We start from the raw sequence: 13,710 nt of genomic DNA on the forward strand, positions 1-13,710 counted from the left end.
CACAACAACTTACAGCTGAACATGCTCAAAATAATGGGGATGATGGTGGACTTCAGGAGAAATTCTACACCCCTGACCCTGCTCACCATACTAGGCAGTGCTGTCTCGACTGTGGAGACCTTCAGGTTTCTGAGAACTACAATCTCTAAAGACGTGAAGTAGATACCAACACTGTCTCCATTGCAAAAAAGGCCAAACAGAGGATATAATTCCTACACCAGCTGAAGAAGTTCAATCTGTCACAGGAATTGCTGGTAAGGTTCTACACAGCAATCATTGAGTCTATCCTCACCACCTCCATAACAGTCTGGTTTGGCTCTGCTACCAAAAAAGACATCAGCAAACTACCTTGCACCATCAGGACTGCAGAAATGATTGTTGGAGTTAACCTGCCCACACTTGGAGATCTTTTCAATACCAGAGCCAGGAAACAGGCAGGCAAAATCATTGCTGGCCCCTCACATCCTGGCCATCACATATTTGAACTCCTTCCCTCCGGCAGGCGCTTCACATTACTACCCTCTAAAACAAGCCAACACTGGATTAGCTTCTTCCCACAAGCCATCACACTTTTGAACTGTTAGACTAGCAACTCACAGTGCAATAGCTGCCTATAACTAATTGTACAGCCCCACAGCCTGCACTCCTGTACACTTTAACTTATTGTGCGGAAGCTGTTAACTTATTGTATAGTATCTGTATTTTTTATATACCTCATTTATTCCATCCTTATGCCATTGCATGTATGTGTCCTACACTACTCTTGCTGTTTGTTGTAGTAGTACTGTTGGATGGTATTTGTTGTTGTCACCTTGAAAATCATTGTGTGAACACACTATGAGAGACACTGGAACCAGAGTCAGATTCCTTGTATGTATAAAAGCATACTTAGCCAATAAAGTCTCATTCTGAGTTCTGATTCTGATATTCCACTGAAGAGTATGGCTTTTGAATATATTCAAAAAGAGACAACCTGACTGAAGCCTACTGTTGGAAGTGGAGCAGCTACAGCTAAAGCCTACTTCCAGCAGTCAGAGCCAAATTATTGTTTGGTTATTTTTTGTTGAACGTGCCGGCACAGCAGAATTTTAAGTTGGTTACTTTCGGCTTGTTTTGTTTTCTTTTGTATTTGGTTTGAGCCCCAGGAGTTGTGACCCGGTGGATTTTGGAGTTTGATTGTCATTTAGTTAATTTCGTTTTTCTTTTGGTTTGCGGATGTGAGGTTGTCTTTGTGTGCGTATTTTTTGGCGGCTCCAGAAAAAGCGGCGACCAGAAGAGCGTATGTGGCGAGTCCCTGAGGGAGAAGGGAGACAACTAACAGTTCCAGGATGCACCTGGGACCGAGGAGCCCCCACCTCACGAAAGTGCGTGCCTGGGAGGTGGATCCCCCAGTTGAGAGAGAGGTTACACTGCGAACCGGCAACTGTGTGCGTGAGTCCCCGGCACGAGGTGGAGAGGAAAGAGGGCGGGCCGACTGCCGAACTGTTTCCCTCAGAGACCCCGCGGAGCCAGCACAAGCGGCTAGCGAGAAGATGACGTGGGCCGCTGCCGGAGCTGCCAGCCCGTCCACAGGAGCGACGCGGAGGGCTTTGTCTTTTTGCATTTGGTTTCATTTTTTATTTTGGGACGTAGGCGAGGCCCGGCACGGTGGTGCGGGCCGAGCTACGTCCCCCCCCCTTATATTTTGTGTTCTGTGTGTGTCTTGCATGGTGTGCGTGCGAGTGTGTGTGCATGTGTGGAGCCTCCTCCGTGGTGGTAGGACTTACCCCTGGCATGGAAGAGAGTGGTTCTCTTTATGTGTGGGGAGGAAAGGAGGAAGGAAATTGTGTGGTGTGTGGGTTTGTAGCGTGTGAGGTTGTGCACCTGCTCAACTGGGTCTGGGAAGGGGAGGACAGGAGTGGCACGCACTGACTGACCAGCTTCGCTGGTTTGGGGGGTAAGAAACGGAAGAAAGTGGACAGCATTTGCAGTTTATCCAGGGGTGGAGTCGATGGCTCACTGCAGAGGGGGCGACGACCTGTAGTGGGCCCTTATACAGCCTATTATAGGCTGTGTGGAGAAGACAGATCCAAGGGGAAACTTACGGAGATGGAAGGGCGGAATGGAGAGAAATGCGGATTACAGTCTACACCTCATTGCTTGAGACCATTTTTTAAATAGGCCTACCGCGGCTCGTCAGCGGTGATGGGAAATAAAACAAGACAGCCGGCGTAAGACTTGATATTTTTGCCGCAATCAAGACGCACAAAGAAACTTTATTCAAAATATTCAACTAAACAACAAAAATGTAGCCTATGTTCAGTCAGGCAGATTGGGCCTAAGGTGCCCCCCCCCCCCCCCCCCCCACTTCGGAAAACGAATGTGCTGTGGTTAAATTACTGAACACAACACTATAGTGAACAAGTCGCACCATGGTGTCATTTTACAATGTACTTTAGCTGCAGCAGATGTGACTTTAAACATGGGAGTGCAGTCTTCTCATTCTTTTTACTGCAAAACTTTTACAAGGGCAGACTGGATAAAGGTGCATAAATTTTAAATAAATAAATAATACAGTAGACCCAATATGGGCGACAACGCAAACCGGCAACCTGTCGGGTGTCGTCGAGAATCAAATGAAAGATCAATCGATTTTTATAGCAATGCTCAAAACGTCCCCAAGTTTTTTTCCACAAGTTCACAAAAGAATACAACAGCAGCTACTATCATCAAACGGATTAAGAGTTAAATCGATCAATTAACGAGATAATGTAATTTAACAAGGCATGTTAATTTTGCACGATGCCAGCTATGAGCGCCTTTTGAACAGCTTCCATAATAGTTTCGTATAATTAGAGGGGTCCCTTGTAAATTGTGGACAAAATGTGTGTGTTTTACGTATTTGAAAGGGAGCAGTTCGAATCGAAAACGCCTTTAATCCACATACGCGAGGATGTATGTCAGGAGTCACAGAAACGTAGGCTCAACTATTAACTGTATGACTCTCGACTATAAGTTCTCACGAGAAATAATGTGCTGGTGAGAATCCAGTCAGACAAGGATACTTAATGGTAAGCGCTAAATATGTTTCAGAACCGTGGATATACACAATTGCATAAAACGGCCCCAGAACACATGAGTGCCCAACCTCCCCGCCAGTACCACGCAAAGGCAAGTGTCCGTGTGCTTTAATTGGCACAAAAGCTGTACAATTTAAAGCTCACGCTCAGACAACACAGGACTCGCATCGTATTTTGTGGCTACAAATGGATCTTATGTGAATGGATAACAAGCTATTTTAAAGTGTACTAAATGTTTTAGCTGCTCTATGTGGGAAATATTACAGGAAAACAATGTGAGCGCCTCTGATACCCCTCCAAGAGGCGACGTTTTGGGCAAATCGAAAGAAAATATAAAACGTCTTCAGAGGTTACAGGAGTGTAATGCGAACAGAAAGGCAATGCGTCTCTGTGGCGTGTGTTTTCCGCGTGCAAAATGATTGTGTAGTCGATTATTTGGCGGATGTTCAGAAGGAGAAAACACAAGTGGAGAGATTACGGAAGTCCAGAGAAGCTTTGCGAGAGAGATTGAATCTACAAGGTCCTCATGTTGGATTTATATTCACTCCTCCCTCAGTGTGCAGAGCAGTTAGAGCAGGAGTCTGTTATAAGTGGCTTCTTGGAAAGAAAGAACAGACGGAACAACAAGAATGGCAGAAGTCGCTCCCCCTCCCGCCGCCCCCCCGGCTCCTACCCCGGCCAAGGCACCCAAGAAAAAAGTCGCAAGTAAGCCAAAAAAAACAGGTCCTAGCGTGGGAGAATTAATTGTGAAGGCCGTGTCCGCTTCTAAAGAGAGGAGTGGGGTGTCTCTTGCCGCCCTGAAGAAAGCTCTGGCGGCCGGCGGCTACGATGTGGAGAAGAACAATTCCCGCGTCAAGCTGGCAGTGAAGAGCCTGGTGACCAAGGGGACCTTGTTGCAAACCAAGGGCACGGGCGCCTCTGGTTCTTTTAAGCTCAATAAAAAGCAGGTAAAAGTGGCAAAAAAGAAGCCCGCCAAGAAATCGGCTCCTAAAGCAAAGAAGCCCGTCGCCAAGAAACCCGCCGCTGCCAAAAAGCCCAAGAAGGCAGCGGCAAAGAAGCCCGCGGCTGTTAAGAAGTCACCCAAGAAGGAGAAAAAGGCTGCTATCCCAAGAAAAGCAGTGAAGAGTCCTAAGAAAGCCAAGAAACCTGCTGCAGCCAAGAAGGCCCCCAAAAGTCCCAAGAAAGCCAAAACAAAGGTGGCAAAGCCCAAGGCAGCGAAGCCCAAGGCAGCGAAGCCCAAGGCCGCTAAGGCCAAGGCCGTCAAAGTTAAGAAATCGGCACCGAAAAAGAAGTAAACACATCTTGTCTTGTTTAACAAAGGCTCTTTTAAGAGCCACCCAATGGTCCTTAAAAGTGCGAAACTTTCCATTTGTTTCTGTTTTTGCCCTGTGACATTTGCCAATTAGATAACTTTGTATCCATTAGTGATGGGAATTCCAGCTCTTTTTAGTGAGGCGGATCATTTGGCTCACTCAATAGGATCCGGTTCTTTCGGCTCCCAAACGGCTGTTCATTTAGTAGCCTACCACTTCTGGCTTTTTAAGCGAAATTTAGCAATGACCTATGATTGATTATGAGTGCACGTATGTCACTTATTCAATGTAATTATACTAAACCTTATAGTTTTCAGAATACCACCATTCTACATCAAGTTTGGTATAAAAAAAATTTTGAAGTAAAAACATCAAACACTATTATACATGTGTATTGAACGTTGTAAATCGCTACAAACACTAAACAGTGCCTCTGGTCCTCGTGCATAAATCAGTCTGCATGGAGTGCCTGTGGCCGAGCAGTGTGGCGAAAAGATCGTCGTATTATTGTCTTGTATTTATTAACAATTGAAGAAGAAATCGGCTTTCAGACAGGAGCCGGCTCCCATCGTTCATGTCGAGGGGCCAGCTCATAGATCCGACTCGTTCGCGACATACACATCCAGTACAGTATCCATTTCTATAATAAGGAAATATTAAAAACACAGCATACATTATTTTTTGCTGCACATCAAGATAAATTCAGATATACAACCCAGTAACAATGGGGATTAATGTATAACATACACTATATGGTTTTATGGAATTCGTTACAGTAAAGACTAACTGAACGTCACTTCCGTCACAATGAGGGCCATTGGCAGGGATTTTTCTCCTGCTGGGTACGACGCCTGAAGCTACATTACTGTCACTTGACAGGCCTACACGTTGCACTACCTGTAGTATATCTTCACATGAACACAATAGTAAGTCTCCGAAGTCTAATCTTACACATAATCGTGTATAAATGATCGTTAAATCCCCAAATACCACTGGAACAATGGCGACCAAGGTGTCTAATGTGTACTTGTACGTATACATCTAAGTCTTCTGTTGTGATATTGACAGTCCAATGGAAAAATTAATAGAGAAATACGCCTGCGCAAAAGGCCATCACCGATTTCATTGGATACAATGTTATCAAAGCTGTAACCAATGAATGTATGGAATATTAGTATCACAGAGGCGCCTGCAGTAACCGTGGGGATGCTTACCACACTGAGGAGATTGTGATCATTTTCGTTGTGTCGGAAGTACATTTTGTATAGTTAGTTTGTAAATAATTATGCATTTATCTGTTGTACAGATACATTCCAGTGACACATTGAATTATCCACCAGGATCAATGTAGTTGGGAGACCGCGCAAAAGGCCCATTCCGATGTGATTGGATGAAATCCCATCGAAGCCTTATCCAATGAATGCGTTGCGTGTGGCTATAAGCTAGGCTCGCGAGCCCTGCTTGTGTCGTGTGTATCGCAAAATTAAACATAAGTAGAAGAGACAAAATCGGCGGCAAAGCTAGGGCTAAGGACAAGACCTCTAGTGATGGAAATTCCGGCTCTTTTTAGTGGGCATTTGGCTGAGCTCCGCAAAAGGAGCCAGCTCTTTCGGCTCCCAAACGGCTGTTCATTTAGTACCACTTCTGGCCTATAATTCAGCCAAATTTAGCAATGTTTTGACCTATGATTGGTATGAGTGCATGTATATCACTTAAATTATTCAATGTATATTGAACGTTTTATTTATATTGAACGTTGTAAATAAGCGTTTCGCTACAAACACTAAACACAGTGCATCTGGTCCTTGTGCATAAATGTATGTTACAATTCTAATGCTATACTGTGATGTCCATAGCAAATAAAATAAATAATAAACTATCCATTCCAAACAAATCACACTGAAAAACGGAACACGGTGTGCCATATAGCAAATAAAAAATAAATTACAATGTGCAAAACAGCAGCAACAAACCGTTTTAACAGTGAAACATTGCAATGACAGTCAGTGCATGGAGTGCCCATGGCCGAGCAGTGTGGCGAAAAGGTCATCCTATTATTATGTCGTGTATTAATTAACAAAAAAAAAGAAATCGGCTCTCAGACGGAAGCCGGCTCACGTCGTTCTCATAAAAGAGGCGGAGCCGACTCGTTCGCGACCGACACGTCACTGCTGGACACCAGTTCCCGGTTGATCATGTTCACAGACTGCTCCGCAAAGGAAACTACGCCGAGCGCGTCGGCGCAGGTGCCCCGGTCTACTTCGTCGCCGTGCTCGAGTACCTTACGGCTGAGATCCTTGAGCTGGCTGGTAATGCTGCTCGGTACAACAAAAAGACCCGTATCATTCCCCGTCACCTGCAGCTTGCAGTGCGTAACGACGAGGAGCTGAACAAGCTCCTGGGCGGCGTCACGATCGCTCAAGGTGGCGTTCTGCCTAACATTCAGGCTGTGCTGCTGCGAGAAAGCCGTCAAGGCCAAGTAATTGTCGCAGCGACCACCACTGGCCCCACACCCAAAGGCTCTTTTAAGAGCCACCCAACGGTGTCTATAAAATGTGCGAAACTGGCCTCTACTCGTCTGCACCTGCGGACAACGTTAAGCCAGTTGCCACGTATTAATCAACAGAATAAATCTCAACGGCATCACGCAGTTTTCAGCGACTCCACAACGGCTTTAAAATAAATGAGGTGGATGAAAGCATACACTTATAAGGTGTACTTGATCATCCGGATTGTTGATCTTGTCTGGCGACCCCCTCTCTCGGACCTGCGTGAAGTTGGCACCCCAAGTATTTAAAAAGTTCGGAATGGTATTACTGTTAGTTTGTGCCGTAAAAAATTCGTTTTTGCTATGGTTTTTTAGATATAACAAATTATATTGTATGTGCTGTGACGTCACCCAGCACCCCAACCTCTTCCGAATTGCTCCAAAATAGTCTCGTTCGTTTGTGCCGGTTTGTGCCATGAAAATTTTCGTTCGTGCGGTCATGCTTTGGATAAACACTGTACTTCATGGCAAAAATTCTGTGACAACTTCCAGAACGCTGCTTTCTCCATAACGAAGAAAGTGGGTTCTACTGTGCAACGTTTTGCTGGTTGGTGCCCTGTGTCATTAACGTTAGGTAAAAATAATACATTAACGCTGGCAATAAAACACACAAAAATAAATGCGCTTTTTATATATATAACTTAAAAAGTAGGACAAATATCAGACAGACACCTTTAAGTTACTTACATCTAGTCAGTAGCTCAGATTTGACACGAATAACGCAGCTCGTGCAGCACTAGAACCTGGACAAAGTTGTAGGCCTAATCCGCTCAGAGGGAGCTAATTGTGTTGTAAAACGTAAGGGTAGGTGTGTAATGATTCACAAATTGTCCAAAATAGATAGCTATCTAACTAACTATACGTTTGTATGTTTTGTTTACGCTGCTATGTTTTCATTTTTTAAAAGACATAGGCTAAACATTGTATTTTATAGACTGTGATGTCACCAGCACCCCGACGTTTGTGCCGTAGGCTAAACATATTTGTTCGTGCTGCTATGTTTTTTTAGATGGATATAACGTGATCATTGCTGACGCCATTCAAACTTTATTGGAAACAATCCAAAATAGCCTCTGTGGGTTGGGTTGGATTCAGATATTAACTGTGGACTAAGTCGATATCATTAAATGTGACATTGCCCCAGCCTTTCCCTTTTAGACGGTGATCACGGCACTACAGGTCAAGAGGGACCGCACGCAATCCAAACCTCCTTCCCCGAAAGAGAAGTTCCAAGTGCAGATGCAAGCTACGTCATTTAATAACGTTAATTACCTTGACGGCTACTATGTAACTAACGTTAACCAGCTAATTAGCAAATGCAGCTCAGGCCTTGTAAGTAATTAGCTGGCTTAAAAAATAGCTACAAGTGCTTGTCATTTTTAAGTGTTGGATATTTCCAAATAACACTGCAACGTAAGTTTACTGGGATCCCATGTAATGTTATTGCTCTTGGCATTGAAGCGCTCTGTGTAGGCCTATCAGGAAATTAATGTAATGCCAAGTTTTTTTTCAGGGCACCAACCAGCAAAACGATGCACAGTAGAACCCACTTTCTTCGTTATGGAGAAAGCAGCGTTCTGGAAGTTGTCACAGAATTTTTGCCATGAAGTACAGTGTTTATCCAAAGCATGACCGCACAAATGAAAATTATCATGGCACAAACCGGCACAAACGTAGCAGAAACTAACGTGACCATTTAGGAGCAATTCGGAGAAGGTTGGGGTGCTGGGTGACCTCATCGCCCAAAAATACAACGGTCGCACCAAATGATGACAAGACTGCATGAGGTTAAATATCCAGTCATAAAGGACCAGAGAACAATCAATTCCATGAAACAAACAGAATGAAGTGAATTTATTACCTCATGAAATCCACCCGAACACAAAAAACTCAGAGAAAACAAATTCTCTTCAGAAACATTTTATAACAGTTCGGTTGACATTGTGTATTCCTGTCAGTACTCCGGTCCTCTAGCTGTTGTTTTGGTGTTCTCCCTATCTGTCAATGTGGTCCATGTGCTTTTGTTTACCGTTTTCCTTGTGTTCCAGCCCTGCCCCGCTCTCCGCCCTGTTCCCCGCCCACCTGATTACCTGATCTCCTCCACCTGCCTGCCTGCCCACCTGCATCCCATCACCTCGTCACCCCAGCCCTATGTCTACCCTGCTTGTCTCTGTCTTGTTGCCAGTTCGTTGTAGTGTTTTGTGCCTGTTTCGGTCCCGCCTGCAATTTCTGCTTGGAATTTCCCGTGCTGACTTTGCCTGTTCCTCTACTTTGTCTCTGCCTGCTGCCTTGCCCTAATTGCCTGATCCGCCTGCCTACCTGGTGTGACCCTGCCTGTTCCTATTATTGATCCCTGTTTGCCTTCGGACTGCCTGCCTGGATTTGACCCTGTCTGTCCTGCCATTGCTTTCTTGCCCAGTGATTGAAATAAAAGCCGCCTGGAACCTGAAACTCTCGTGGTCTGCATCTGAGTCTGTGTCTGAGCCCTGACAATTCCATTCAGTTGTATTTCATCCGAAGCATTTCATCAAAAAAAGAAAGCAAATGGTTGTGATGATTTTAAGAACTATAATTCATATTATGAGTGTTAAGTTGAAAGTTGGTAGATTTGGAGGGTAATAGAGCCATTTGTGAACTTTGCTCAGTCTGGGCTGCTCAGGTTAGGGAAGCGTTGGCCTGCTGGCTTGAGTTCTGTGATAGCAGAATGGATATTTTTGTGGACATAGTAGATGACATCTTGCGTTTGTGGCCAAAGAAACAGATCCTTGTCACTTGACTGTCACATGCAGCTAACCTGTATGTGCTCTCCAACAACCTTAAGTACCTGGCCTACATATGGAAGCTCATCATACCTGACGATCACAAACTTGCCCTGCAAATCTTGTAGACTGGATCGATCACTTGGTGGCTCAGGAGAGCCCGAGGGATTCTCACTGTGGTTTCCTGTGTCTCGCAGGTCTACCATTACTGTTGCAGAAGCATGACACTTCCCTGTGACTAATTTGTGCAGGTTGTGAAGATAAGGGCATCTTCAAAACACGCCAGGTTTTAACAGCCACCAAATTGCCAGCAGATGACTCGTCATAATTTCCGATAATCCTTTCAATCATCCAATAGTGGGTTATGCTTGATCCAGACCTTTGGTTGAGCATAGAGATCCATTGGAGTCTGAAGCTCACCTCCTCGTTGAATGTGAAGATCGGCCTCTCTCTTTATTGCCATCTGGGGCACCTTTGCCATGGGACCTTTCTGAATAATTCCACGTCACCTGTTTGAGTCCTGAGAGGAAAGACATAGTACTGAGGAGAACAGGCCCGTCACTAATAATATGTATGATGTATGTATGAGTGATTTGATGGAAGGTTGCCCTAAGCGCTTTCAAGATGGGCTCAAGGTGTGCCCACACTGCTCTCTCATTGTGACAGAGGCTGTCAGACAGTGTCACATAGGATTTGGTGCCATGGATAGTGGGGTGCCGTCTTTTCTTTGCTTGTCAATGGCATCTGGGAAATGGGTTAAAATTATAATTTGTATTATAATTATAATTAAAATAAAATTAAAGTTATAAAGCATTATTAAAACACAATTACCCGTGGGAAACTTATGTTAAATTTAATCTTCTAAATCGTTTTTGGATCTTTTTTGAAGCACAGAAAGTTGCAAACCAGGACATGTATCCATCATGGACAATGGTCAGCAATGGTCGGCCCACATGACATTTGGTCACACCACATGTTTTAGAGTTCAGTTCAAAATTTACAGGCAAAAGAACTGGCCACCTAAGCAAAACAGGCATTCTTCTCACACAAGGTCATTATGGAATTTATAAACAAATTATGAATTTTTAGATACAACACAATTTTCAGTGCCTTTTTGAGGTCATATCACATGATGCTCAATTGTGTCAACCACACAATAGCAGTTAAAAAGGTGATTATTTTCCCAATTTTAAAGAGTCATACTGACCTTCCACGCGTCTCCAGTGACCCTTAATTGGCATGGTGCTGTATGATGTCCTTTTTTTTTTTGTCGGTCGCACCATATGATATTTCATAAAATGATCACCATTGGACAGCATTTATATACACTATATAGACAAAAGTATTCGGACGTCTGACCATTACATTGTAATGACATTGTATTCAAATACATATACTTTAATATGGAGTTGGTCCCCCTTTTGCAGCTATAACAGCTTCCACTCTTCTTGGAAGGCTTTCAACAAGATTTTGGAGTATTTCTGTGGGAATTTGTGCCCATTCATTCTGTAGAGCATTTATGAGGTCAGGCACTGGTGTTGGACGAGAAGGCCTGGCTCGCAATCTCCGTTCCAGTTCATCCCAAATGTGCTCGATGGGGTTGAGGTCAGGGCTCTGTGCAGGCCAGTCAAGTTTTTCCACACCGAACTCATCAAACCATGTCTTTATAGTCCTTGCTTTGTGCACTGGGGCACAGTCATGTTGGAATAGAAAAGGGCCTTCCCCAAACTGTTGCCACAAAGTTGGAAGCATAGCATTTTTTGTTTGCAGTTTTGTTTAAAAATTCATTTATTTTTTTGTGCATGCTCAATGAATACTCTTTATGTCCTGCAAATGAAAATGAAAGACCAAGCTTTAATTTATTAACACCATGCACACCAATGGAAAAATAAAATCATTTTATAAACCCACCTTTAACTTGTGCTCCAGTAATTCAATTTCAAGTTTTTTTTTAAATTTTTTATTTGAAGCTGTATGTGGTCCATCTGGAGGTCACATTTTTTAATCTGCTTCTCCAGATGGACTTTATATAGATCTTTTACTGCCATCTGGGAAGAGAGACGACATTTTGTTAGAGGAGGTTATAGTGTTCTTATTTTATGATTTCAGTTAGACACATGGTTGATAGCACAGTAAGAATGGCTTTTCATATGTCGAAGATGTTCTCTGGAGTTGGATGGGGATTCCTCCACAGGGGAAGGGGAACAGCCAGCTGTGGTCTGACAGGACAATGACATGGCAAGATTCTAATCTGTCACCAAATTAGAAGATACCCCTCTCAGAATTTAAGGTATACCTCCACAGGCCTCTCTGTAAATGCTGAGAGAGTCTCATTATCTTCATCCTAGAACATAAAATGTTTTAAATATAGGCTACTTGAAACCTATGCATCAGGCAAAATCTGTTGAGAATGAGCCACTTACTGATGGTGGAATGTCCAGAAGATTGAGGACACCTTCAGTCACTGGAAATTAAGGTGGTTACATGTAAGTGTTAATCAGTGATCAGCCTTTATTCAAATATGATAAACCTACCATTTATATAGGCTCTTGTGTCCTGGGGAGTAGTTGGCTCCGATGAGCTAATGCCATCCATAAATGGCCTTTCTGCATTCTGGCAGACTGCCAGCTCTTCAGACGGGGTGGTGGGGGACCCTCCACCCGTTTTACGGGCCTCCACCTTCTTCCTGTTGGCTACAAAGTGAAACTCAACTGTAATGCCTAGGCCTACATTTACAATTGAGGAAACAAATTAGCAATAAAGCAAATGAAATATTACCTGATTGAATCATGTTTTTGTACTTGACCTTTACCTGCTGCCAAGTGCATTTCACACCACTGGGGTTACATCTGGTTCAAAAACATAAAATGCATTCAGTATTATAGTGTACAATGCAGGCAAAATTACATTCAAATTCTCAAAAGTTACTTTAAATATTGAATGCAACATAACCACTTTACACAACTTGATAATCTTACGCATTAACTCCGTCGCCAATTTTTTTGTCACGCCATCTCCCTTTCCTTTGCTGCTGTCACCGTATTGCTTCTCTTTATGAATATTTGCCGGTAGTCTTGGTACGCTGTCATTATTACTTCTTGCTCTGCTGCCGTGAAAAACGTTGCACGTGGTTTCTCTCTGTCAGAATCCATCATTTATCACATCTTCAGTGTTCGATTGATGATGGCTTTTAAAGTTCGCCGCGAACGCGCACAATTCAGACTCAGCCTATCCGAGATTGAATGAACTTAGTTTCCGGAATTGGAATCATCTGTTCTGGAACCAAAAATTCAGCACGTGTGGCATTTTGCTAACTCAAGTCCGAATTCGAGTTTAAATTTACGATTTTCAAACCGGCTTTCTGGAACACACCCCAGTTTTCATGCTTTCATTGTAACTGTATACATTTACATGTACATTTATTCATTTAGCAGACGCTTTTATCCAAAGCGACTTACATAGGTTACAGTTCTTTACAATGTTATCCATTTATACAGCTGGATATTTACTGTCACAACTAGATAGAAGACTATTTGTGGCAGAGAAAAAGTTGAGTTTTAAGCGCCTGTTGAATATCATAGTCTGGTGTGTGTGTGTGTGTGTGAGAGAGAGAGATGTTTATATATTATCCAGCATGTTGACGTATGATTAATGTACGTTGTGTAGATTTTTGGTTTTTCATATGCGTTTCATATGTGTCTTGAATGTATTTCTTGACTAATGGTACCTACATACTGTAAATTGTTTTGCAAAAAATAAAGATTAAGAAATAATACAAAAGAAAAAAAGAGACAAAGTGGGAATCGCGCGGTAGAAATCCTTTGTTTCGATGGATGGCTAACGTTTTGGCGTGTGGTATTCCCGCCGAAGGAAGTCAGCCAATCGAATGTGAATGTCATCGGATTCGGAAGAATCTGCCAATGAGATCCTGCGATAAAAGGCTGGGCAGAGATCGTGGGTAAATTTGCATACACCCTATATATAGACCAAGTACGGAGATTAAGAGCTTTTATTCGTGTGTGTGTGTGATA

The 13,710-nt window shown here is 43.3% G+C and overlaps 1 protein-coding gene across 2 annotated transcripts; it reads left to right on the top strand.

The window, feature by feature from the left end:
- Positions 1-3,641: 3,641 nt before the first annotated feature.
- LOC118792223 (histone H1-like) lies at positions 3,642-4,354 on the top strand. 2 transcript variants are annotated; one of them, XM_036550014.1, is made up of 2 exons: positions 3,642-4,063; positions 4,133-4,354. In XM_036550014.1, the coding sequence occupies exons 1-2, from the start codon at positions 3,689-3,691 to the stop codon at positions 4,352-4,354; spliced, it is 597 nt and encodes a 198-aa protein (XP_036405907.1). In that variant the 5' UTR covers positions 3,642-3,688. The 2 variants fall into 2 exon arrangements, with proteins under 2 accessions (XP_036405907.1, XP_036405906.1); XM_036550013.1 differs by having other exon boundaries at positions 3,642-4,354.
- The last annotated feature ends 9,356 nt before the right edge of the window (positions 4,355-13,710 follow it).

The sequence above is a fragment of the Megalops cyprinoides genome, chromosome 17, assembly GCF_013368585.1.
Source record: "Megalops cyprinoides isolate fMegCyp1 chromosome 17, fMegCyp1.pri, whole genome shotgun sequence".
In the NCBI taxonomy this organism is placed as follows: Eukaryota; Metazoa; Chordata; class Actinopteri; order Elopiformes; family Megalopidae; genus Megalops; species Megalops cyprinoides.